The sequence below is a fragment of the Xenopus laevis genome, chromosome 2S, assembly GCF_017654675.1.
Source record: "Xenopus laevis strain J_2021 chromosome 2S, Xenopus_laevis_v10.1, whole genome shotgun sequence".
Classification (NCBI taxonomy): Eukaryota; Metazoa; Chordata; class Amphibia; order Anura; family Pipidae; genus Xenopus; species Xenopus laevis.
In genome coordinates, this window is record NC_054374.1 from 128519448 (window position 1) to 128544427 (window position 24980).

General features: G+C 42.8%; 2 protein-coding genes across 2 annotated transcripts in view; both read left to right on the forward strand.

Moving 5' to 3' along the window:
- Positions 1-24980, forward strand: part of spats2.S (spermatogenesis associated, serine rich 2 S homeolog) — a gene marked incomplete at its 5' end in the record, with an annotated part of 66364 nt that overhangs the window by 33911 nt on the left and 7473 nt on the right. The window contains 6 exon segments of the mRNA NM_001086506.1: positions 15050-15129; positions 18208-18316; positions 18993-19042; positions 19427-19688; positions 20799-20999; positions 21508-21643. Coding sequence (NP_001079975.1) covers positions 15050-15129; positions 18208-18316; positions 18993-19042; positions 19427-19688; positions 20799-20999; positions 21508-21643 — 838 coding nt within the window.
- On the forward strand, positions 9209-11759 carry LOC108697988 (lamina-associated polypeptide 2-like). The gene is made up of 2 exons (XM_018228445.2): positions 9209-9486; positions 10186-11759. The coding sequence occupies exon 2, from the start codon at positions 10190-10192 to the stop codon at positions 11618-11620; it is 1431 nt and encodes a 476-aa protein (XP_018083934.2). The 5' UTR covers positions 9209-9486; positions 10186-10189; the 3' UTR covers positions 11621-11759.

Genomic DNA, 24980 nt, shown 5'->3' on the forward strand with positions numbered 1-24980 from the left:
CCCTCCTAATAATGTGATTTCTGCTTCTATGGTTCCCTTCTGTGCTGATGTTGGCATGAATTCATTAAGATAAAAATTATAAATAGACATCCGATAAACTGCAGATAAGGAGCAGTTATACTTTTCCTTTGGTAAGCCTCTGGTAATGGCTGAAAATCTTGAAGAAGGAACAAGTTATACCTTGGCAAATTGATAAAAAACCTATGGAGCTGGAGTTGAACCTGTGTTTCCAAGTCCATTGCTTATTATCAAGCAGGCCACACCCCCTCCCAGCTCAATTGACGTCAGCCAGCATGCTATGATGAGGGATAGTTGTGCTTGCTTTGGGTGCGGGTTGTGCTCTGACTGGGGCTGCTATTCAGATAGGGGGCGTGTCCCAACACTGACCTGTAACACGAGTGACACTCTGCTCACTCTACTGCGCTGCTCTCTTACCTTTGGCTGCACTTCACTGTCACCTAGCAAACTGAACACTGCAGCTCGTCTCTGAACACTGCAGCTCGTCTCTGAACACTGCAGCTCGTCTCTGAACACTGCAGCTCGTCTCTGAACACTGCAGCTCGGGGGGGGGAAATGACACTGGCTTTCTCTGGTGAGTGATGCTTGTTTGGTTCAGAGAATATTTGTAGAGAGAGAGACATTCTGTGTAGCACCTGACACAGTATGCTTATACAGGTTTGGGGTTCATTGTCCAAAAACCTGTTGTCCAGAAAGATGTCTCATAGACTCCATTTCAATTTAATTACGGACATTTTTTAAAAAAATTCCCTTTTCCTTCAATAAGTCAGTACCTTGATCCAGACATTTATTATTTATATTAATCCTTATTGCAGGCTAAATAGTTCTGTTTGATTTAGTTAATATTTAAATAATTTTGTAGTAGATTAGGTATGGAGATCCAAATTGCGGAAAGACCCCTTATCTGGAAAACCCTAGGTCCTGAGCATACCTATATATATTATATTAAATTTAAATTAATTTTTAAAGTTGTTTTTAAGACAACAAGAGTTCTTATAATGTGGCTGTATGTCCAAAATTTGTTCAGTCCCAGTGTGTATAGATTGAGCCAAACTTTTTAAAGTTCCCTGCTTTAGTTCTGCGAATATCTGACTGCAAATAAGCCTAGCTGACCATGAAGATGGGGTCCCCATACTGCTACTTGGGCCTCTTTAGGGGGCACAGACCCTTATTTTTTTAAGACTGTAGATAGATATTTGCCCAACAAAAAGGTATACAGACAAAAAAGTTTTATTAGGCAATAGTTTGTGAGACATTTCCTTATTTGTATACATTCGTAGGTTTTTTTTTTTTTTTTTTTTAACAATTCTATAAATTCTTTTGATGCTTTCCTTGTTCCTGTGTATTTTATTTGTAGTAGCATCCATGTTTTGTTCCTGCATATGGTGTGCACACTTTGGTGTTGTAACAATACAGATATTGCTGGACTGCAACTCTCTGCGTCCCTCCAACATGTGTTGCCGAAACCTGATATCATTGATTTGTTTGCTTTTGTCTGCTCTTGTGATTGTTAATTTTTAAGTGTCCATATCCTGTCAGTACTGAAACTTTGTGTGTGACATTGCAGATCCATTGAGTCAAAAGTTAATTTAAATTGTTCAGTGCTTTATATATGAAGCAGCATATTGTGAAAATGACATTATGATGAACACTGCATAGAAGGTTTTTCTTGCACATGGAGGGGGTGACATGGTTTTAAAATGAACGATACCTAGAATTTCTCCCCCAGCAGCCACGTAGTATTTGTCTGTGTGCCAGCACTTACTGGATACTGGCCCATATTCTCACTGATGTGCAGAGAAACTTCATCTGTGCTTGACTGCCTCTTCCTTTGCTGTACTGCTTGTTCTCTCATACATTTTAAGCCTTCAAACTTGCTCTCCAATATAAGGCAACCCAATTATCTGTTTACTAATCGCTGTTTGAATAGACATTAGGAAATATTGGAAATGATTTTATTATTTTATTACCCAACTAACCATAGATTGATTTGAATAAGAGACTGCAATGTAAATAGGAATGGGCCTGAATAGAAAGATGAGTAATAAAATATCAATAACAATAAATTTGTAGCTTTACAAAGCTTTTTTTTTTTTTTTTTTTTAGATGGGGTCTGTGACCCCAAAGAAATGGGGCAGATTTACATATGGTCGAATACCGAGGGTTAATTAACCCTTGATATTCGACTGCCAAATGTAAATCCTTCGACTTCGAATATCTAAGTCGAAGGATTTACTGCAAATAGTTCGAAGGTCGAAGTAGCCAAAAAAATCTCGACTTTTTTTTTATTCTATTCCTTCACTCGAGCTAAGTAAATGGGCCCCATAGTGTTACAAATGACTGCATCTACTAGACCTAACTGCCTGCACAAGCATGTACCATTAACACACTACATGTTAAGACTTAAAACATTTAGCAACTGTGTCGTGGTCTTGACAAGAAAAAAAACTTTAATGGAAAACTATACCCCAAAATGATTACTTAAGCAACAGATATATAACCGTTTATATCAAATTAAGTGACTCTTACCAAACTGGAATATATATTTAAGTAAATATTGTCCTTTTACATCTCTTGCCTTGAAACACCATTTAGTGATGGTCTGTGTGCTGCCTCAGAGATCACCTGAGCAGAAATACTACAGCTCTAACTGTAGCAGGAAGAAGTGTAGAAGCAAAAGACAGAACTCTGTCTGTTAATTGGCTCATGTTACCTAACATGTATGGTTTGTTTGCACTGTGAATCGTAGGATCCCAGGCAATTTTCTATTTAGGATTACCCAATGGCACATACTACTAAAAAAGTATATTAATATGAAAATGGTTTACCGGTATTTATTTTATGCAATATCTTTTTATAGAGACCTTCCTTGTTTGTGGTGTATAGTTTTCCTTTAACATAATTATAAAAGGAAACATATGCTTACCCTTAGCCAGAACCTTTTAGGTATAATCACACATAATACAGGTATTCCAACACTCAAACATATTAAAATGGTAGTTGACTGTCCAATTCTTAGCAAACTTTTATTATTTTTATTTCTCAAAGGTTTTGAATTATTACTCTGTGAAGCTGCACTTTTAATTAATGCTATCTGTACTATATATCTTTGTATTCAAGCCATTTCCTATTTTTTTCCAGTCTCATTCAAACAACTACCTGATTGCTAGGATAAACTGGAACCGTAGCAACCAGAGAGCTGCTCATCAAAAAGCTATATTATTTAAACATGACAAAAATAAAACCCAAAGCTCAACTGCCTCAGAGTATCGCTTTCAATATCATATTACTTTAAAGGGGAACTCCATGTCTAACAAATTTGCATTCTTCGTCTCTGCAGAATGGTGACCAAATAATATAAAACAATGTTTATGTTCTAACCAGTGATTTGTGTTCTGGACAGTTTTTCATAATGTCTTGCTGTGAACTTTCCAGAGGTTTGTTTGTATGGACCTTTGGCCAATTTGGAACAACTGTTGTTGTGTACACATGCTGCCATTAGTGATGGGCGAATTTATTCGGCAGGCACGAATTTGCGGTGAATTTCCACGTTTTTCGCCACCGGCGAATCAATTTGCAAAATTACCGCAACAATTAGCCGGCGAAAATATTGACAGTGGCGCCCATTGACTTTAATGGGCATCAGGATTGTCGCCAGCGTCAAAAATATTTGGACGCCGGTGACAAAATTTGCGTTAAGCAAAATTTTTGCCATTTTGCAGGAAATTCGCTAATTTTTTGGTGAAGCGAAACGGGAGAAATTCGCCCATCACTAGCTGCCATCAGTCATTAATGAGGCATGATGTTCTGCAGTCACAGTTTTATACAGTCTGTCTGGAAGCACACTGACCTGCATAGAATACAATAATACAGTGCTGTGGCCCCATGGGCTAAATGTTTTCCCTTCCTATAGATGTCTTTGAATGACGACATTATTTTAGGATATTGTGCCCCAGATGTGTTATATTGAATAATTGGCCCATTACATGGAAGAAGTTCATCGTGGAGATAAAACAAAGCCTGTCCTAATCCATAAAAGCCTGAATAGTACATCAGTATATCAATACACCCACTGTCTGCTTTAGTGTAGAGTGTAGTGTAGAGGATTTTGCATATCGTAGCATCAGGCCCCCTTTCTAATCCAGCAGCAGCACCCCCAAATCATTGTATATACTTACCTGAAACTCCGACCCGGTGCTCCTATCGGCAGAAAACTGCACCGGCCCTGGGTTATACCAGCGAGCACCACGGAGCGATCCACTTCCGGCTTCTTTCTTCAAATTTCCCGGGGCATGCGCAGTAGAACGAAATGGCCGACTTTTTAGTTAAATTCCGGCTTTTCGCTCTACTGCGGATGCGCAGCCGCAAAAAGAAAGAAGAAGCTGGAAGAGGATCGCTTTGCGGTGCTCGCTGGAAGAACCCCCAGCCAGTTCAGTTTTCTGCTGATAGGAGTACCGGCTCGGGGTTTCAGGTAAGTATATACAATGATTTGGGGGTGCCTAACATTTGGCACCCCCAAGTGGAAGAAGACTTTCTTTCTCCTTTAAGCACCCATTTAAACTTGTAACAAATTAGATAAGGGCTGATCTGAACTGCTAATGCCTGCTGAGAGTGCCATGCCTGCTAAGGGTAAGTTCACACTGGGAGATTTCGGGAGATGTAGCGACTAATCTCCCCGAGCTGCTTCCGCCTGCTAGAATGAGAAATCGCCTGCGGCATGGCACTCGCGGCACTTAGTTTTCTGAAATTGCCTAAAGTTTCCTCAAAATTTAGGTTAACTAGCGCACAATGCAATTAGCACTTTTTTCTGCCCCTGGTACATTGAAAGAACTTGCCCCTTTTTCACTTGTAACCACATATATTACTGTTTTTTTTAATGTCTGCCTATGACAGGTTAAGCGTCAGGACAGTAAAAGTCTCTTAAAGAAGACATGGCTTTATTTCAGCCGGTAGCCACAGGTACAGAATAAAGGCAGTTTCCTTTCCAAACAACAAAAATAACTTTCAGCAGCGGTATCAGTACAATAGCAACAAAAAAACAGTACAATTACAGACCTTCCTGTGAGTGTGTACAGGCACATAGGATCTCTAACGTCAGGATCCCAGACCCTCTCTGTGCATCTCTCCCAGTTAGAGATCTCTGAGAGACTGTCCAGCCTGGGCTTTAAGGCCACCTGATGCTAATCGGCACTTCCGTACTTAAGTCTGATTGGATAGCGTATCACCCCATGTCTGGCCTCCTTTATAGTAACCTCTTATTGCTATCTTCATGACTAGTCATATTGCTGCCCACCTTTGTATCTACAGGCTATATCCAGAAAGCTCAGAATTACAGAAAGGCCATCTCCCATAGACTCCTTTTTTATCCAAATACAAATTTTTAAAAATGATTTCCTTTTTCACTGTTGTAATAAAACACTACATTGTAATTGATCCAAGATTAAATTAATTCTTACAGGAAGCAAAACCAGCCTATTGGTTTATTATTTACATAATTTTCTAGTAAACTAGATTTATGGTATGGAGAGGTATGGAGATCCAAATTAGGGAAAGATCTGTTATCCGGAAAACCTGTACTTTGTTTCCCATGGTATATTGTAAGATGTCTGCTTTGAGGGGTGCACCAGGTGCTATCTGAACCAGCCATTTACAGTTTTCTGCTGCCACTGAACAAACAGAAGGTCATACTCCTATGTCTGTCTGCCATAGCCAAAAAGACCAGTCCCATAATGCACTGCAGGGTGCACTATGAAGTGACTTAATTCCTTATTTTTTAAAATAGAAGATGCATTATTTCTATTAATGCACAGAGATTACAAATAATGATATCACAAAACAATGTATGTGTTTTTTTATGCTACACGGTTAGGGTAAGTTCACACTGGGAGATTCGGGCCGATTTAGTCGCACGGCGACTGACAATCGCCTCTTCTTTGGGGCGACTAATCTCCCCGAACTGCTTCCACCTGCTAGAATGAAAAATTGCCTGCGGCATGGTACTCGTGGCGCTTCGTTTTCCGAAGTCACCCGAAGTTTCCTCGTGAGGCAACTTCAGAAAACGAAGCGCCGCGAGTGCCATGCTGCAGGCGATTTTTCATTCTAGTAGGGGGAAGCAGTTTGGGGAGAGGCAATTAGTAGCCCGGCGACTAATTCTCCCCGAATCTCCCAGTGTGACCTGATCTCCGCTTATTTTGTTGGTTTATCTTTTGGTTTTTAACCGTACAACCTCCCTTCATACAAACATGCCCTGCTTTTGTCCTAGCAGCAACTCTCAGGTTTACAGATAAGGAGAAATTAAATCTTCACAGGGTTTATCTGTGGACTGATAAGATGCCTTAAGCTGGCCATAGACGCAAAGATCCGAACGTATGAATCGAGGATTCGTACGACTTTTGGCCCACGTGTGGAGAGTCCTGACATTTTTCGTCCGTCGGAGATCGGTCGTTTGGTCAATCGGCCAAGTTAAAAGATTTCTGTCGGCTGCCGATAATTTCTCTGCATGTATTGCTTATCGTGCGATTTTCAGTGGGAGACTGTCGCCAGCTTTGTCGGACATAACTTTCGTACGATTGCTGTCAGGGTCAGAACGTCGGCTGATCTGTTCTTTTACTACAGGTATGGGACCTGTTATCCAGAATGCTCGGGACCTGGGGTTTTCCAGATAACGGATCTTTCTGTAATTTGGGTCTTCATGGCTTAAGTCTACTAGAAATTAATTTATACATTTAACAAACCCAATGGGCTGGTTTTGCTTCCAATAAGGATTAATTATATCTTAGTTGGGATCAAGTACAAGATACTGTTTTATTATTACAGAGAAAAAGGAAATAATTTTTGGATTATTTGGATAAAATGGAGTCTATGGGAGACATCCAGAAAGCTCCGAATTACAGAATGGCTATCGGGTTTCCGGATAAGGGATCCTGTACCTGTACTTTATTTGATCTGAATGGTTAGTGGCAGGTCGGGAGATGGGGAAGTCAGATTGTTCGAGGATTTGAACATTTGGATCTTTGCATCTATGGCCAACTTTACATACAGAATTTCCTCCTCCCACAATTGCTATGAAGAACAGGGAGCAAAATAAAAGTACTTTCAGTTTTACTGTTTTGCCCTGTACAGTGCAATAAATAATTGCTTTGATATCTCTTTAAAAAAAAGCAATGCATATGAATTACTAAATGAATGTTGAATAAGGGGTTATACTGCCCTTCAGAAGAGTAAATCACAGACGTGTAACTTGTTGTTACCGGTTTGTTGTTTTTATAAGAGGATAATCAGATTTCCAGGTTTGGCGATAACTTGTTAAATGTGTTCCATGCAGGTGGCTAAAGTGGTTAAGATTTTATAATGGAAGACTGAGCTTGAGTGTTTTCCATGTTGGACTAATGTGCAGTGTAGCCATACAAGCAGCAGGTTTGACATAATCCTGTTTGTAGTGCAGCTTGGTTTTGGGGTGGAGCAGCTTTCTGTCACTGAAGCCGGTTTTATTCAAAGGACACCAGATGTAAATCGCTTGACATTTAGTACTCGAAAGCCTTGGGCTGTGACATACGTTTCTGAACGGAAGAAGAACACATAGATTCTTTTGCTTGTAACAACTGTTATTACGTTGTATCAGCTTGGTTGTGTAACCTGTAAACAATCTTTGCACATTTGTTCTCATTGTGTGTCGATGCTAATCTGTTGCGTGTGTGCCTCCCTGAACCTATACAAGTCTAATGTAGAGTTTCTTTTGTTTCCTGTTTGCATGTCACTTCAGTATACTTTTTCTATAATCCGTGTTTCCCATAAACAATTGCTATACTGGAATGCCCTGGATGACATAAGCAGCTGACCACACACACACACACATATATATATATAGATATAGATATATAATAAAAGCGGTCGCCAAATGAGCAGATCTTTCACTGCCCACATTGAGGCTGGAATTATCAGGCTGATTCGATCATTTGCTCCATAATCGCCGCTATCGCAGTCAGATCGAGGATCACATCATTTGAGCAGATGCAGGCCTCAATCCTATTGGAACATTAAACCTGCCTGATCGATTTTCAACCACATACAGTTTGGATGGGCCCCCATAGACATGCAGATGATCTGGCCAATTGGTCTGAAGGGCCCATGTATGGCTAACATTAGCCACTTCAGGTTTAAAAACAATTGTCTCCTAGTAGGTTTGCGTGTGCTTTACTATGATCCAGTCATCTTCTTGGGGGGCTTCACTAAACTAACCAACCTGTGTATGGACATTTTCAATGTGCTGCTCCAGAATTTGGGCATTGTCTTGTGTTAAACATCTTCAAATTGTGACTATTCATTTGGCATTATAATGATATGAGGGCTAGGCCAAAAGTGCAGATAAGGTTGTTTTCCCGCCTGAGCACAGCAGTGTACCCAATGCACCATGTATCATTCGCTTTCCTCACCTGAATTGTTGAGCTATGGGAGAAGAAGCCCAAAAGCCCCCCATCTATTCATTTGAATGGGAAATGAGTGACAGGACAGCGCTAATACTGGTGCATTTTATCTAGAAAAAAACGTACTACCCCTGTATTAATGTTGGAAAAGTCACTATTCCCATTCCCATGAAACAACTTGGGGGTAATTTTTTTTTGAGTTGCACTCAAAATTGCACTTTGTTTACTGCCATCAGCCATAACCTACAGTAGGCATTTGAAGAATTAATTTGCAGGTATAAGATCAGTTATCCGGAAAGATTTGAATTATGGAATGGTCATCTCCCATAGACTCAATATACGGAAAAAATTCACATTTTTATGAAACTATTTCTTTTTTTTTCTCTATAATAATAAAACAATACATTATGCTTGTTTTCAACTAAGACTTGATTAGTCATTTTGGAGGCAAAACAATTCTACTTGATTTAATTAGTGTTTAAATAGACATGGTATGTAGATCCAAATTATAGAAAGACCCCTTATCTGGAATACCCCAGGTCCCAAGCATGCTGCATAACAGGTCCCATATCTGTATTCTGAGTTTTAATATAGTGTTTAAAGTCTACTAACCACGTTACACAATTTCTCCTAGGTCTGCTTGGGGGACACAGGAACTATGGGGTATAGCTAACACCACTAGGAGGCAGGACACAACAAAAAAGAAACTAATCCCTCCTCCTCCTGCTATACCCCAGCTCCCAGGCGGAGCCAGATCAGTTTTAGTTGTGTCCTCAGGAGGTTAGGACATGGACTCCTATTAGGAGTTAGTTTTTATTTATTTCTTTTATTACTTATTTTTATTACTTATTTTTATTATTCTCTTCAATGTGAGGCTGGAATGGGCATCCACACTGCGTGTTTTGTCTTCATTACCCCCTCCAACTGGATGTCTCCGGGGTCTATTGTGCTCTGGCACTGACCACCCAGGCTTTGGTTTTTATCCCCCCCTTCTACTACAGTGGGGGTGAACCGTCTGGCCGGTAGACTGCGCAGCACTGGGCAGGTAAGCATCACTTGATTTTTTTTACCTTGCCATGTGTCCTGATCTATGTTATGCTAGTGATCAGCCTGCTTGCGCCCCTGCTGCTCCTTACGCTGCCTAATTTGCCTCAGTTTGGACGCATGCATTTCCTTTCTGCATCAGCGCTCATTCAGCACTGTCCGCAGCATCGGTAAGGCCGGTTTTTCCCCTCTCCAGACACGCGGCGCACCTTCTGTGCAAGCGCCGCATGGCGCCTCCTTACTTCCGCCCTGTCCTCCGCCAAACCGGAAGTGCGCGCACATTGCGCGTCACTTCTAAAGGGCGGTCCCCATCTTCGCGCCTTTTGCAGGAGTGAGACAGGGCGGAGAGGCAGTACCACGCACATTCACGGAGCAGCTTCTGGAGATCTTCCATTGGGCTACGGGTCTCCCTGTCAGTGGGATCTCCCTCACCCCTGCACTGCTTCCCATAGCACACACAGACAGACCTCCTGTGTTCCCGGATTTCACTGGGGGTTGGTTTAGGGCTCACCTCACTAGGCTCCTGGGCACCTAGTTAGAAGGATGTGTTTCTAGCCTCCTGTCCCCACCAGACATACTCCTGGGCACCTAGCTAGAAGGGGGGGGCCTTAGTCCTGTACCCCTGCTCCTTTGCAGACCCAGTGTTCCTTTTTTCAGGACCAGATTACCATTGACTAAAATTCTGAATTCTTTATTCTAGCACCATGTCTGAGGGTTCCAGTGACAACCTTTTTCCACGGACGGCAGTAACTGCTAAGGTGACCTTTTTGGCCTGTGCCAAATGCCGCAAACGTTTACCACTTGGTAACAAGGACCCTATCTGCTCCACGTGCAAGCCACCTGAGCCTGCTCCGGAAAATCCAGCACCCAGATCTCAGGTAAGCTTAGACAACCAAGGGGCTACAGCGGGTCCGGCCTCGGACCCCCCACCTCAGGGCTCCCCTCCACCGCCCCGGTGGGCTTCCCAGTTAGCCTCGGGCATTCCCAAGCTGGCCGATTCCTTGGACAGGCTCCTCGCTCGCTTGGATAATCCCAAGCCACCTAAGCGCAGGGCACCTTCCCCATCTGCATTGGACAGCGATGAGGAGTCCTTCTCCCATTCTCCCCTTCACATAGCCTCTGGAGATGACCAGTCTCTCTCTGATGGCGAACTTTCCCAGACTTCGGATCATGAAGAGGAGGATACCCCAAAGCTATCCTCTGAGGCTATTGATTCTCTTGTTTCCGCTGTTTTGGAAACCTTACACTTACAGGAACCTGGAACCAGTTCCGGTTCATCCTCGGGCCTCTTCAAGCGGAAGAACCGCCCTTCTCCTTCTTTTCCTTCCCATGATCAGCTCGATCAGATCATTCAACAAGAGTGGGACAAGCCCGAGAAGCGCTTTCAACCCAACAGACGCTTCCTTAAACTTTATCCTTTTCCCTCAGATATCACTGAGAAGTGGGCTTCTCCACCTTCGGTGGACGCTCCCGTGTCACGTCTTTCCAAGAATACAGCCCTGCCGGTTCCTGACGCAGCGTCCTTCAAGGATCCCATGGACAAGAAGATCGAGGGTCTCCTGCGTACCCTTTTCACCGCTACCGGCACATCTTTGCGTCCGGTCTTCGCTTCGGCTTGGGTGGCTAGGGCCATGCAGTCCTGGTCGGATGCTCTTTGTCGAGCTATTTCCTCCGGGGTTCCTCGAGAGGAACTCTCCGAACTTGCTTCTCAGATCAAGGAGGCCAGCGACTACCTTTGCGAAGCATCCCTTGATGCAGCTCAGGTGATAGGCCGTTCCTCCGCTCTGGCTGTTGCTGCCCGTCGATCTCTCTGGATGAAGCTTTGGTCCGCAGATTTTTCATCCAAGAAGTCCCTGACTTCCATTCCATTCAAGGGCAAGCTCCTCTTCGGTCCCGACCTTGACAAGCTCATCAGCCAGGCTACGGGAGGCAAAAGCACTCTTTTGCCCCAGCCTAAGACTCGCCCTTCCTTTCGCAAGGGAAGGAATTTTCGTGGCTCCCAGACCAAGTCGTCTAGGTCCCCCCCCCCTAGACAATCTTCCAATTTCAGAGGGCGTTTTGGGAATAAGACCAAATCGTCATGGCAGTTCCGTAAGCCCTCCTCTAAGCCGGCCAACAAATCCTCTTCTGCCTGACTATCAACCCTTCGGGCCTCTGCCCGTCGGGGGAAGACTGCGGCACTTCGCCTCCGCTTGGACCACCCTCACTTCGGACTCCTGGGTGCACGAGGTGGTGACTCGGGGTTATCACTTAGAATTTTCCTCCCCTCCACCTCGCCGCTTTTTCATGTCCAGGCTTCCCCTAGACCCGCCCAAGGCTCGGGCGCTCAGAGAGGCCATCGACAACCTCCTTCGTTCGGACGTCATCATTCCAGTTCCTCCAGGAGAAAAATTCCAGGGCTACTATTCCAACCTTTTTGTGGTCCCCAAAAAGGACGGTTCTTCACGCCCTATCCTGGATCTCAAGGAACTCAATGCGTTCATCCGACCGAGGAAGTTCAAAATGGAGTCTCTCCGCTCCGTTATTGCTGCAATGTCTCCGGGCCAGTTCCTCGCTTCTCTCGACATCAAGGACGCGTACCTGCACGTCCCCATTTTCCCTCCCCATCGGAGGTTCTTGCGATTTGCTGTCCAAAACCAGCACTTCCAATTTTCAGCCCTCCCGTTTGGACTCACTTCAGCCCCGCGAGTCTTCACCAAGATCATGTCGGTGGCCACGGCATTGATCCGGACCTCAGGGGTGTCCATCACTCCTTACCTCGACGATCTCCTCATCAAGGCTCCGACCTTCCCAGCAGCCCAACAAGCAGTCCAACTGACCTTGGACCGGCTGCAGGAGCTCGGCTGGTACATCAACCTCGACAAGTCTTCCCTGTCGCCAAGTCAGTCGATGGTTTTTCTGGGGATGCTCTTCGATACACAGACGCAGACGGTGTCTCTTCCGTTGGACAAGGTCCTTCATCTTCGTTCCTTGGTCCGGTTACTTCTCTCCAAACCGAGGCACACGGCGAAGTTCTGCATGAAGGTCCTGGGAGTGATGGTGTCGACCATAGAAGCAGTCCCCTTCGCTCAATTCCATCTCCGGGAGCTTCAATGGAACATCCTCTCGGCGTGGAAACGCAGATCCCTTCTTCAGGAGATTCGCATATCACCCAGAACGAGAGCCTCTCTACACTGGTGGACTCTCTCCAGCCACTTGACCAAGGGCAGGCTTCTCGGGGACCCGCAGTGGCGCCTCCTCACCACGGACGCCAGTCTCTCCGGCTGGGGAGCAGTCCTAGAGGGACGGTCAGCACAGGGTCTCTGGTCCTCCGCGGAGCGACGTCTCCACATCAATCTTCTGGAGATTCGGGCCATCCGCCTGGCCCTGTTCCACTGGCAGCCTCTTCTAGCCGGCCAGGCGATCAGAATCCAGTCCGACAACGCCACAGCAGTGGCCTACGTGAATCATCAAGGCGGCACCAGAAGCAGGGGCGCTCTCAACGAGATCGGCCTCATCTTTCGCTGGGCGGAGACGCACCAGGCACATCTTTCCGCGATTTACATCCCGGGACTTCTCAATTGGGAGGCGGACTTTCTCAGCCGCCAATCCCTGGACCCGGGCGAGTGGTCCCTAAACGACGACGTTTTTCTGCAAATCACCCAGAGGTGGGGCACTCCAGAGGTCGACCTCATGGCCTCTCGCCACAACCGGAAAGTGCCTCTCTTCTTCGCTCGGTGCACGGATCCACTGGCCCTAGCGGCGGATGCCCTGACGGCTCCTTGGGACTTTCGTCTCGCCTACGCCTTTCCCCCTCTGCCTCTTCTTCCCAGAACCATAAAGAAGGTACAGAGGGAACACACAGCTCTCATCCTCATCGCCCCCAATTGGCCTCGGCGCACTTGGTTCTCGGACCTAGTAAACCTATCTGTCGACGAGCCGTGGCCTCTTCCCGCAATCCCAGACCTTCTTCATCAGGGACCTATTCTTCACCCAAGCCCCGTCAAGCTCCAATTGACGGCGTGGCTCTTGAAACCGCTATCCTAAAGAGAAAGGGTTTTTCCGACGACGTCATCCTGACCATGAGAGCTGCTCGCAAGCCTGTCTCCGCCAGGACTTACCACCGGGTCTGGTCCACTTATCAACGGTGGTGCCTGGCTCAGGGAGCGGATCTCCTTCGCTTCTCCATCGCCAACGTGTTGGCCTTCCTTCAAGTAGGGGCTTTCCATGGGGCTCTCCTTGGGCTCTCTGAAATCCCAGGTTTCGGCCTTGTCTATCCTGTTCCAGAGGCGTCTTGCCCTCCACGCGGACGTCAAGACCTTTCTGCAGGGAGTTGCGCATGTTCGGCCTCCCGTTCGGTCCCCCGTTCCGCCCTGGGATCTCTCTCTGGTTCTCCGTTCTCTCCAACGGCCTCCGTTCGAGCCCTTATCTTCCATCTCTCTTCAATGGCTCACGTGGAAGACAGTTTTTCTCGTGGCCATCGCTTCGGCTCGACGAGTATCTGAGCTGTCTGCCCTTTCATGCAGATCTCCCTTCCTCATCTTTCACGGGGACAGGGTGGTTCTCCGTACCATTCCTTCCTTTCTTCCTAAGGTGGTTTCTTCCTTTCATCTCAACCAGGAGATCACCATCCCCACCTTTTGCCCTTCTCCGGCTAACCCTAAGGAAGTGGCACTCCATTCGCTGGATCCAGTCCGAGCTCTCAAATACTATCTTCATCGCGTCGAGGATGTCCGTAAATCGGACTCCTTGTTTCTCATTCCCTCTGGGACGCGACAGGGCCTTCCTGCCTCCAAGGCGACCATTTCCCGCTGGATTACGCAGGCCATACAGAGGGCCTACACGGCTCAGGGTCTACGCCCCCCAGCTAGGATTAGGGCTCATTCCACCAGAGGTGTGAGTACGTCCTGGGCTTTCCGGAATCAGGCTTCAGCTGAACAATTGTGCAAGGCTGCCACTTGGACTTCTATCCATACTTTTGCCAAATTCTACCACTTTGATACCTTTGCGGCATCTGACACCCGCTTCGGTAGGACGGTACTGCAAGCCGCGGTGGCTGGTTCCACGTCGGCCTCTACCTCCCACCCGTGATTTTTGGGACAGCTTTGGTATGTCCCCATAGTTCCTGTGTCCCCCAAGCAGACCTAGGAGAAAAGGAGATTTTGTGTACTCACCGTTAAATCTCTTTCTCTCCAGTCGCTTGGGGGACACAGGACTTCCCTCCCTGGTGAGGCCTTCACGTGTTCCTTCAGACATAGTCTCTAGTGTTACTCTTTTATGTATATAGTTACAGGCTTCATGTTTTCGTTTGGTAACCTCCTGTTCCGTACTTTGGTACAAACTGATCTGGCTCCGCCTGGGAGCTGGGGTATAGCAGGAGGAGGAGGGATTAGTTTCTTTTTTGTTGTGTCCTGCCTCCTAGTGGTGTTAGCTATACCCCATAGTTCCTGTGTCCCCCAAGCGACTGGAGAGAAAGAGATTTAACGGTGAGTACACAAAATCTCCTTTTACCTTGTATCCCCTGTTTAAAGTATGCTTCTCTGTTCTATCAAAGGGATACATATTTTATTTTTTTCTGTTCACAGATCAAATTGGCTTTGTCTTTGACGTCCAGTCCAATACTGTGATGGCCCAAGGGGGATCCTATGAGAATATGAAGGAAAAGGTATGTATAAGTGTGTGTCTGTTCTTAAAGTCTGATATACACTTGTTCTTTGTAGAAATGTAGTTTTAGTTCACATGAGGAGATTCGGGGAGATTTTGTCTTCTGACAAGGCGACAAAATCTCCCGAATCTCCTCGTGTAAACTAACCCTTAACAGGATGGATTGGGGTTAATCTTCTTTACCTGTACATAAGTACCATGAAATGTAAACCTAGTTGCTGTGGTATGGATATTTGTATAACTCCTTAGAAATGAGTCTGGTATACAGTAGCATTATCTTTTTTGTAAAATTCTAGGTATGTCTTTTTCTGGGGCCAATATTATGTAGGTACTTTTTTTTTTTTTTTTTTTTTCCAACACACCATTTTTTGAACTACAGTAGCCCAATGTTCATGGCTCAACTGAATTAATACTGCTGAAAGTTTCTGCTGATTTATTTAGGAAGAATTGGCAGCAACCTAACTTTCATAACTGCTTAGTGACAACCAAAGAAGTTGACAAATATGACAATTAAATTATAAATGCATGCTGCAATATCTTGGGCATGCCCCCTTTGAATTAAATCTCAAATTAAAAAATAAGCTAATTATATATCCTGATGACAATTACCAATCTATTCCATAGTGCTGTGGGGGAAAAAAGGGCACCCTTGGTTCCACTGCATTGTAAAGCCAGGAAGATGTTTCTTAATGTTTGCACACTGCTGAAATCTGTTTAGTATTTGTTACAGTGTGGTCATTCAGAAAAGCTAGGCATGTTTTCAGTGCCCTCCGAAGAAACGGTAAGGGACCCTTAAACTAGTATTTCCCATCCTGTTGGAATGAACTGGACATTCTGATTGGGACAAATTTAAAGTAGTTGCTTTATTGCTTTAAAGGGGTTGTTCATCGTTGAGTTAATTTAAGTATGATGTAGAGAGTGATATTCTGAGACAATTTGCATTTTTTTTTTTGTTTATTATTTGAGGTTTTTGGGTTATTTAGATTTGTATTCAGCAACTCTTCGGTTTGCTATTTTGCATGTGATCGCTAGGGTCCAAATTACCCTAGCAACCAGGAGAGGGTCTAATAGAAAAATGAGTAATCAAAAGTAGCAATAACTGTATTTGTAACATTACATAGAATTTGCTTTTTTAATGGGGTCAGCAACCCCCTTTGGAAGCTGCAAATAATTCAAGAACTATAAATAAATAAAGACCAATTTAAAAAGTTGCTGAGCAACTTGGCCATTCTATAACATAATAAAAGTTAAAGTAAAGGCAAAGCACTTCTTTAATCCAAACCAGTGACTGCCATTTAAACAGCAGCAGAATTTGGCTGAACCTTTTTAAGTTCTGCAGGAAATTTAAAAGCAAAAATATATCAATGTAGTCCTACCGACAGAGTTCATGTGCTAGCTTTGGTTACTGGAGACATTTGCACCAATCACTGATTCTTCTTTATTGTGCAAGTGGTTATTCATCTCCCAAAATTGCCTTTAAAGTTTTGATAGCATTTATCAAAATGGGAACTGCATCTTTCAGCTTCAACATCTGCCAAGTTGCAATATCTACTGCAGACAAGCTGGCGTGGTACACTAAAGATCATGTGGAATCCATACATGATTGCCAAAAGATTGCAGATTCCACACAATACCTGGACTATATCCAAATACTCTTATTAAAGAGCAGAGCAGTGAGGAAGCAATAAGCAAAAGCAATACTCCACAGCTGATTGTGTGAAAGGACCCAAGGCATAGCTGGCAAGGGACAAACCGATAAAGTACTGCTTAACTTGCAAGAATGGGCAAAAGATCACAGTGCCTGCAAGTGAGTACAGTAAACAGTCTAAAGGGTAAATCGTTAAATAAAAGAATGCCTGCTGTAGTAATACAGGACTTTAAAAGGAGTAACTCATTTATGAGGGTGTTGAAGAGAAAAGTCTAACTTCAGAGAACTGTACATCTAGACACCTGCAAGCAGAACATGGGACTACTCTAGAACTGGCATTGCCCAAAATAAAATAAAAAAAAAAGTCTGCACTGCAAGCCTCACCAGCCATAGTTTAATCTACCATTGGCCTAATCAGACATATATTATCTTCAGTTCCCACTTGAGGTTTTTTTCTTTTTTTTTGGACCAATTTCACCCCTATACATGCTTTTAAATCTACACCATGTCAATCAGAACAAATATCTGAGTAAAGCTAATTATATCAGATACAGAGCCTGTCCCAAACTTAGCTGCAAATTCCTGCCCCTTTATAAAAATGCTGTTGCGAGATAACTGACAGTAGAAGAGGGAGGAATTCATTTTAGAGCATTGAATTAGTGGTTGGTAAGCTTCTCAAGCCATCTTGACACTTTTTCCTGTTAAATTGCGTTTCTCTTTCAAATCCCAAATTAAATATTTTAGCCTCCTTTAAGGCAGCTCTGCACATATAATAATGGTTCCTGTAGTGTTGGCCTCTTCAACTCTTTACATAGGAAAGGCAGCAGTAAGCCATTGCTATTGGAGTTAGAAAAACAGATGCCCTCTCTAAGGAATAGTTGGGGTTTTTAGTGTATATTGTTTTTAGTTGTACCAACTAAATAGAAAAAAATCTGTATTGACAAACACTATTTATACAAATGCACACATATTCTAATAAATATTTGTATCCGTGTAACTTCTCTAAATATTTAGAGAGTATATTTTGGCAGTGTAGAGAATTTGTGATTTTGGGCACTCCCAAAAACATAGACACTGCATAAAATGTATCTGCCCTGTAGCAAAGTAATGGTGAAAACGGGTTGTACCATAATGTAGTACATTATTGCAGATGTATCATGCCATCCAGTCTATTATAATTTTTCATTTACTTAGACAAGATTGTAAGCTCTACAGGGCAAGGACCGCCATCCTCCTGTCTCTGAGACTTCGCTCTGTGGAATCTTTAATGCAACTGCAGTTTGTAAATATTTGTATTTATTATTGTACTGTGTGTGTGTGTGTAAATAGATGTAATGGATCTATACATAAAAATCTGTTTATACAAAATATCCGCTATTGGTTTACCTTTTTCTATTTGTTTTTTTTTCTTTTTCTTTTTTTTTTTTATAGATCAATGCAGTGCGAGCTGTTGTTCCCAACAAAAGTAACAATGAGATCATCCTCGTGCTCCAGCATTTTGATAATTGTGTGGACAGAACTGTGCAGGCCTTTATGGAAGGTATGGCAGATCTTTGTGTATTGGCATCGCTAAGGTCTTCATAGGTGAAATAATGGTTTTATTGCAGGATGTGAGCAGTACTTCTGTGTATTGCTTAGATTATTATTCCTGTATTGTAAATACAGGTGCGGGCCGGCTCACTACCCAAGGGTCAGGCGGGCTGATCTTGCACGCTTCTTCGCCACCATCAAATGCAGAGTCCGGGTTCGTCTTTTATAGATGCTGTGCCTGCTAGCCCTGCCCCTTTTGTGACTTCATCGACGGGGCGGGTTTATAAAAGCAACCAGGAAGCTCAGATGTGGCGTGCGCGGGCTAAGGGATGGGCGGGTTAGGTGTGGGTCGGGGAAATCACAACCCACACATCACTACTTGGAACTAATAATTAGAATATGTTTTTAGTGATTATCCCATCCAGGACAGTGGGAGTAAAATGTAACCCGTGAGCCTTGGCTCATATATAGGATGATGAATATCAGACCAGTGTTTCTTTTGTAGTGTTTACTGATATTATGAGGAGGGTGAGAACATTTATATCGGATATACAAAAATATATGTTGTGTTTTTCTTGGAAACTAGAAGATGCTTCCGTTCTGAATGTTTTAATTCTGGCAAACTTCCTGAATGCCTTCCCTGTGTTTTTTTTACCCCTTCATAGTTCTAACATTTCTTTCAACAGGTAATGCTGTGGAGGTGCTGAAAGAGTGGACTGTACTTGGCAAGAAAAAGGTAATCAAGCAGAATACATGTTATTTTTTTGGTAAGCCATGCATGGGTAGACCACATGTATTTGTTATTGTTCTAACAAAACCACGTTTCTTTCCTCACCTGTTAGAATATCGATTCAGAAACTATTCCACTTAGTAACCCATGCCATGTAGGAAATGTCGACAGCAGCTAAACTAGATAAAGAGACCGACTGATAAAATATATCAGGCTTTTGTATGTATTTAACACACTAATACAGCCTCGTTGGCAAAACCTCTTTCTGGTTATGGTCCAGTGTTATCTAGAACTGTTCATGTTAATGCCATTGGGCTATTTAATATTTTTGGATTTGTTTTTATATATCTATCTATCATCTATCTATCCTGTTCCTATCTTGTCTCTCAGAATAAGAAGAAGAAGAGTAAACCTAAAACAGAGGCACTCGCACCCAGTGCTACAGTAGATGCTGGTAAAATAGCACCTGCTGATGGAGAACAGAATGCCTCATTCCCCGAAAAGGGCGGCGTGAACGGTTACCACCTCAACGGTTCAACCATTGATACAGAGTCTGTGGACTCTCTCAGTGAGGGCTTAGACACACTTTCTTTAGATGCCAGAGAGATGGAAGACTCTGAGCCCACCACTCCTGATGTACCAGAGGCCCCAGGTAAGAAGATTTTGTCTGTAAAACTTACCTACCCACTTCAAAATCTGTATGTATAATTTTTGCCTTGTACTAAGGACCACTGGGTTTCTAGATTATTTCCAACCTCTTTCCTGTCATGGTCCTTCATAGTGAATATTATTGAAGGTTCAGCATGCGCTTGCTGGATGGTATAAACTGAAGCATTACTTTGCTGCTTTATGTATACGCCAATAGAAAAGCCATTTTCTAGTAGAATTCTTTCAAGGAGAACAGAATATAATTTATCAGAGAAATCATCAAATTTAGAATTTGCGTCATGCCATTTCTCTGTAAATAGCTGAGATGATTTTTTTTTAGATTTGAAATTTTGCAGTTGATCTTCTGTTTTACTGCCATGTGCATAGAAATGTCCTGGAGGAAGTGATATGGAAAGAAAGGAGAGTGGAGGCAGATGCACATGTGAATATATAGCATTTGTATAGGGTACAAAGGTGGAGGTGATAATTAGCAGCACTATTGTGGACTACAGCCATTGGGCCACCAAGTTTCTTTGGGCAAGTTTTGTGCACTAGTTTTTCTACAGTGAAGAAATATTTCTCTTGCTTAGCATGATTTCATCTATTACCACTAGTAGCATTCTTTATTCTTTGCTTCTGAAAATGCCTCCCCTTGGATTTCAACAGAAACAAACCCTGACACATGTTTCACTTGAGAATGCAGGCATTTTTGAGTGAAATGCGCATCAGCATCTGGGATTTTTGTACATTTTGCACACACACAACCAGCTTATCTCTTGAATGACTTAACCAACTGATTTTAACAGCCATATATTATTATATTGTGTTTGTGTTCTACACTTGATAAAAGTGTAGAGTAGCTGGAGTAGCACTAATAACTGATGCATTTTGAAAAAATCATGTTTTCCCATGACAGTATCCTTTTAACTGCACTGACTATTTCTGAGGAATTGTTTTATATTATTTTGCTTACCGTATTGCATACTTATAGATGGTTATATGAATCGGTGTCTGGCATATTTACATTAATTGTATTTATACATTATTTGCTGGAGGCTCAGTATGTCTAGAATTTGTACATATGTAAATCCACATTTTATGTATTTTGTTGCAGCTTCTACATTCCAGAATGGCCGTCCAGAATTGGATTTGAAGCTCACAGCTTCTCACCTCCCTCAGAGTTCCTCCAGTAAGAAAGGTCCATCTGATCATAGGCACAACAACAAAGCACGCACAAGTAGCTTCTCAAGCTCCCAGTCTCTAGCTTCATCAGTAGCAGACGATGTCCCCTCATCATCAGGATCTAAAAAGCTTGGTAAGCACAAGGTTCTTATCACAACATCCTCTCTTCGTACTAGCATTAAAGACTTTCCATTTCCACTTCAGCATTGAAAATGTATCGTTTTCTCGTATGCTTGCAAAGTTTTTAAATATTACCTTTTTACTTGTGTATATATTTATAGTGAACAGGCCTTTGTTATTGTTCCCCTCTTCCAACACAGGCATATTAGACATCCATTTGTGTGAGTGTTAAGTGCTTGTTAAACAATAATGGCACACGGGGCGTTTGGTTTCCATCGGATTTCTTGAATTAACAAAAACAAAACACCCAAAAAATACCTTTGCTCAGCAGCGCACTGGTATGCAAAGGTATGTTTGGGTGTGTAATCTGCAGATATCAAAACACCCCTTGAGTCATTGCCCTTAATTCCAGGAAATGTAGTAACAGCAGTTTTCTATGTAATGTTAGTGTTAATAAATAAGGCATGTCTATTGCACAAATTCAGATATTTTGCAGGTAATCCTTTTTTTTTTTTTTCCAGGTGCCAATATAGAGAGATCGGTGAAGGACCTTCAACGGTGTTCCGTTTCTCTTGCACGCTATCGCATAGTGGTGAAGGAAGAAATGGATGCCTCTATTAAAAAGATGAAGCAAACCTTCTCTGAGCTGCAGAGCTGGTATGGGTCAATGGCTTTCGTTTTTCTGGTTTTAAGTAATGATATAGCAACTCAGTTTGATCTTTTGCTGACCTATTTCAAGTTGAACTACATTGGTTCCTAAGCAACAAACAAAGATCCAACATACCCAAATGGCTGGGTAACAGGATATCATAAGACCGTCATTAATATTTTTTTGGGGAGGGGGTTACAGCTGCAGCAGTTGGTTATAGACACTTCTTCTGAGACACTTCGATCATTTTAAGTCTTTTTGTTTGGGGAAAAAAATCCTCCAAAAGGAGTGTATTAGAAGAACAAGCCAAATCATTAACACCTTTTATAGAATTGACAAGAGAAAGTCTGAAGTAAAATAAATGCTTACCTCTTTAATATTTCCATTAGATATTTACAATGAGAAAATAGAAAAGATAATACAAGTGGCCCTTTGTTCCCTAATGGTTGGCTATAAGTAATTTGTTTCCGTCCTGTCTCCCTATGTTTCGTTTCTTTGCATCCGTGACTCAGGAAACCTGACCTTGGGCTGTTTGTTTCACACACTTGTTACAGTAGGACTCCATCATATAAGGGAGTGTTTCTGACCCATAATAACCTCTACCTCTCTATACTGACAGGGTAAACTGTAGACTATAAAAGCACAATAAAAACGTGAGGATTTTAACCCCAGATTTTAATGATCTGGAAATTCTGACTCTGGGCATAATGCTCTATTTTCTCAGATCATGCTATAGTGATTGGGTCTACCGTTAGTAGGTAAAAATCTTAACACTAAAAGGTATAATTTCATCATGTTAGGAATGGCAGTTTGGTTGGACTTGTAAAAAATATTGGCCTTCCAATTTTTGTATCTTTTTTTTTCCCCCCTATTAATAACGGGCATTAAGCATAATTTTTCCTGACCAGGTGCCAACCCCAGACATGAGAAATTCCATATGTGCAAGCACTACTTGACATAAATTAACCCTTCATTATTATGGGAGAGAAATAGTTTAATATTTGAGGGGCCTTTTTGTGATTAATTTGGTATATATTTATAAGGTCTCCTCAAATTGGTAAGAATTATTTGTATTGCCTAGAACATGGCTGTCCAAGTTTGAGGGCCAGATTATATTAAAATAATGATATACTGTTAAAGGGGACCCGTCACCCAAAAAAATTATTCAACATCCTATTTTATCACATTAGTCAAGCAAAATTAACTTTAACTACACCATATAAATTATTTGAATCTTGTTTCCTTCAGTCTGGGAACTCATAATTATAACAAGCAGGCAGGAGCCATTTTGTGGACACTGTTATTAAGGCAAGCCTTGCATCATCTCAGAATCTTGTTTGTGCATCAGAATGGGGAACCTGATGTCCATCCCCATGCACTGGCTTCTAGGGATGCACCGAATCCACTATTTTGGATTCGGCCGAACCCCCGAATCCTTTGCAAAGGATTCGGCCGAATACCGAACCGAATCCTAATTTGCATATATGCAATTTAGGGGAAGGGGAAAACATTTTTTACTTCCTTGTTTTGTGACAAAAAGTCACACGATTTCCCTCCTCGTCCCTAATTTGCATATGGAGATTCACATGTGGCACACAGGCCCCCATTTGGACAGCCGTGGCCTATTAGATAACCGCATGTTAGCCCATAGTAACTGGAAGGCAAGTCAACCTGCTTGGCCCTTGTGCTAGTGGTCTTCGCTTCTCGTCTCCAGAGAACACCTGGGCTCAAACAATATATATTTGTGAAACTGATACCAGCATGTAAATGAATCTGAAAAACACATGTGCAAACCTGAAAGTTATGCAAGGCTAAATCAGTCTTTAACCAGCTACAAAGAACAACTCCTAAGCAAGGCTGGTGTCTAGATTTTGTCACACAGTCTGGATAAAATGCAACAAGGAAATAACATAAAAGTAATTATATTAATATTTTTTTCTGGTTCTAAAGTGGTTTTCTTCTGGTTCTTTCCACATGTAATGCAGGTATCTGCTCCCCAGATCCCCCAGACCAAGTCAGCATCTTATTAGCCATATTTGGGGGCTTTCCTGCATCCTGCCTGATATCCGACAAAAAATCAGCCAAAAACCTATTGGGAAGTTTTTAAACATCCCTGTGGACGAGGACTGCATAGGCATATTAAGGTTACTTCCTCGCTATAGGTCTCCGTAGGCCCACTGTATGATAGTGTTATTAGCTGTAGGGCCACGCATTCAAACCATTCATAAATGGCTTTTGCGCCAACTATCTGAACATTTTCAATGGCTGAGGTGTTCTTTCAGTACATTATTTGAAGGTGGCATTTGTCTAGAGTGGCTCATTTGTCAGTGGCTCATGGACAACATGTTGCTCACTAACCCCTTTAATGTTGCCCCCAGTGACCTCAAAGCAGGTGGTCATTTTGGAACTTGGAGTCAAGTTTTGGAGGCATAAAGACCACATATACTATGAAACAGAGCCTCCTATAGGCTGATGTAGGCATCATGTGGCTACCAAATAGCCAATCACAGCCCTTATTGTGCACCCCTAGGAACTCATGCTTGTGTTGCTCCCCAACTTTTTTATATTTAAATGTAACTCACGGGTAATGAAGTAAGTTCTAACTGTTCCCGAAAAGCTACAGAATGGCCACGAACGTATTCAGTTTATATCTGACTTCCTAAATGGCAGCCTCAATTTAGGTACATAAACGCTTATACTGTGAATGTGAACCCGGAAGCTCAGATCCGTATGGCGGAGGGGAATGCAGAACTTCTCCCAGCTGCTTTGGCTTGGTTCCAGCTGGAACCTCCCTCAATAAACAGCAAAGGAATTACTCTTGCCTGCGCTACAGACCGGATTTCACAGCAACACCATTTCAGAAATGTGTTTGTCTGCCCTTTTATACATAGAGAAAACAATACCAGGGTGTTTCATTAATTATCGTCCCTATTTTTATATTAAACTAATAAGTGAAATGCCATCAGGACTCTGGCATGATGGCATTAAACTATGGAAAGTCTTGCCAAAATTCAACTTTCCTTTTTGGAATGTTTGCTCCTTTACAGCTACTTGATTCCATAATATTCTATTCTGTTTTATTCCTTTACAGCTTTTTTAGACACATCTTGCTGCATTTTCTTGTGCTTGACACACATTCAGAAGACAACAGAATAGATGATGTAAAGAAGAGATATACACACACACACACACACACACACACACACACACACACACACACACACACACACACACACACACACACACACACACACACACACACACACACACACACACACACACACACACACACACACACACACACACACACACACACACACACACACACACACACTCTGCTCGGGA

Coding starts and splice junctions, on each gene's coding strand:
- LOC108697988 (XM_018228445.2), top strand. CDS start 10,190: ATGTCTGAGGGTTCCAGTGACAACCTTTTTCCACGGACGGCAGTAACT.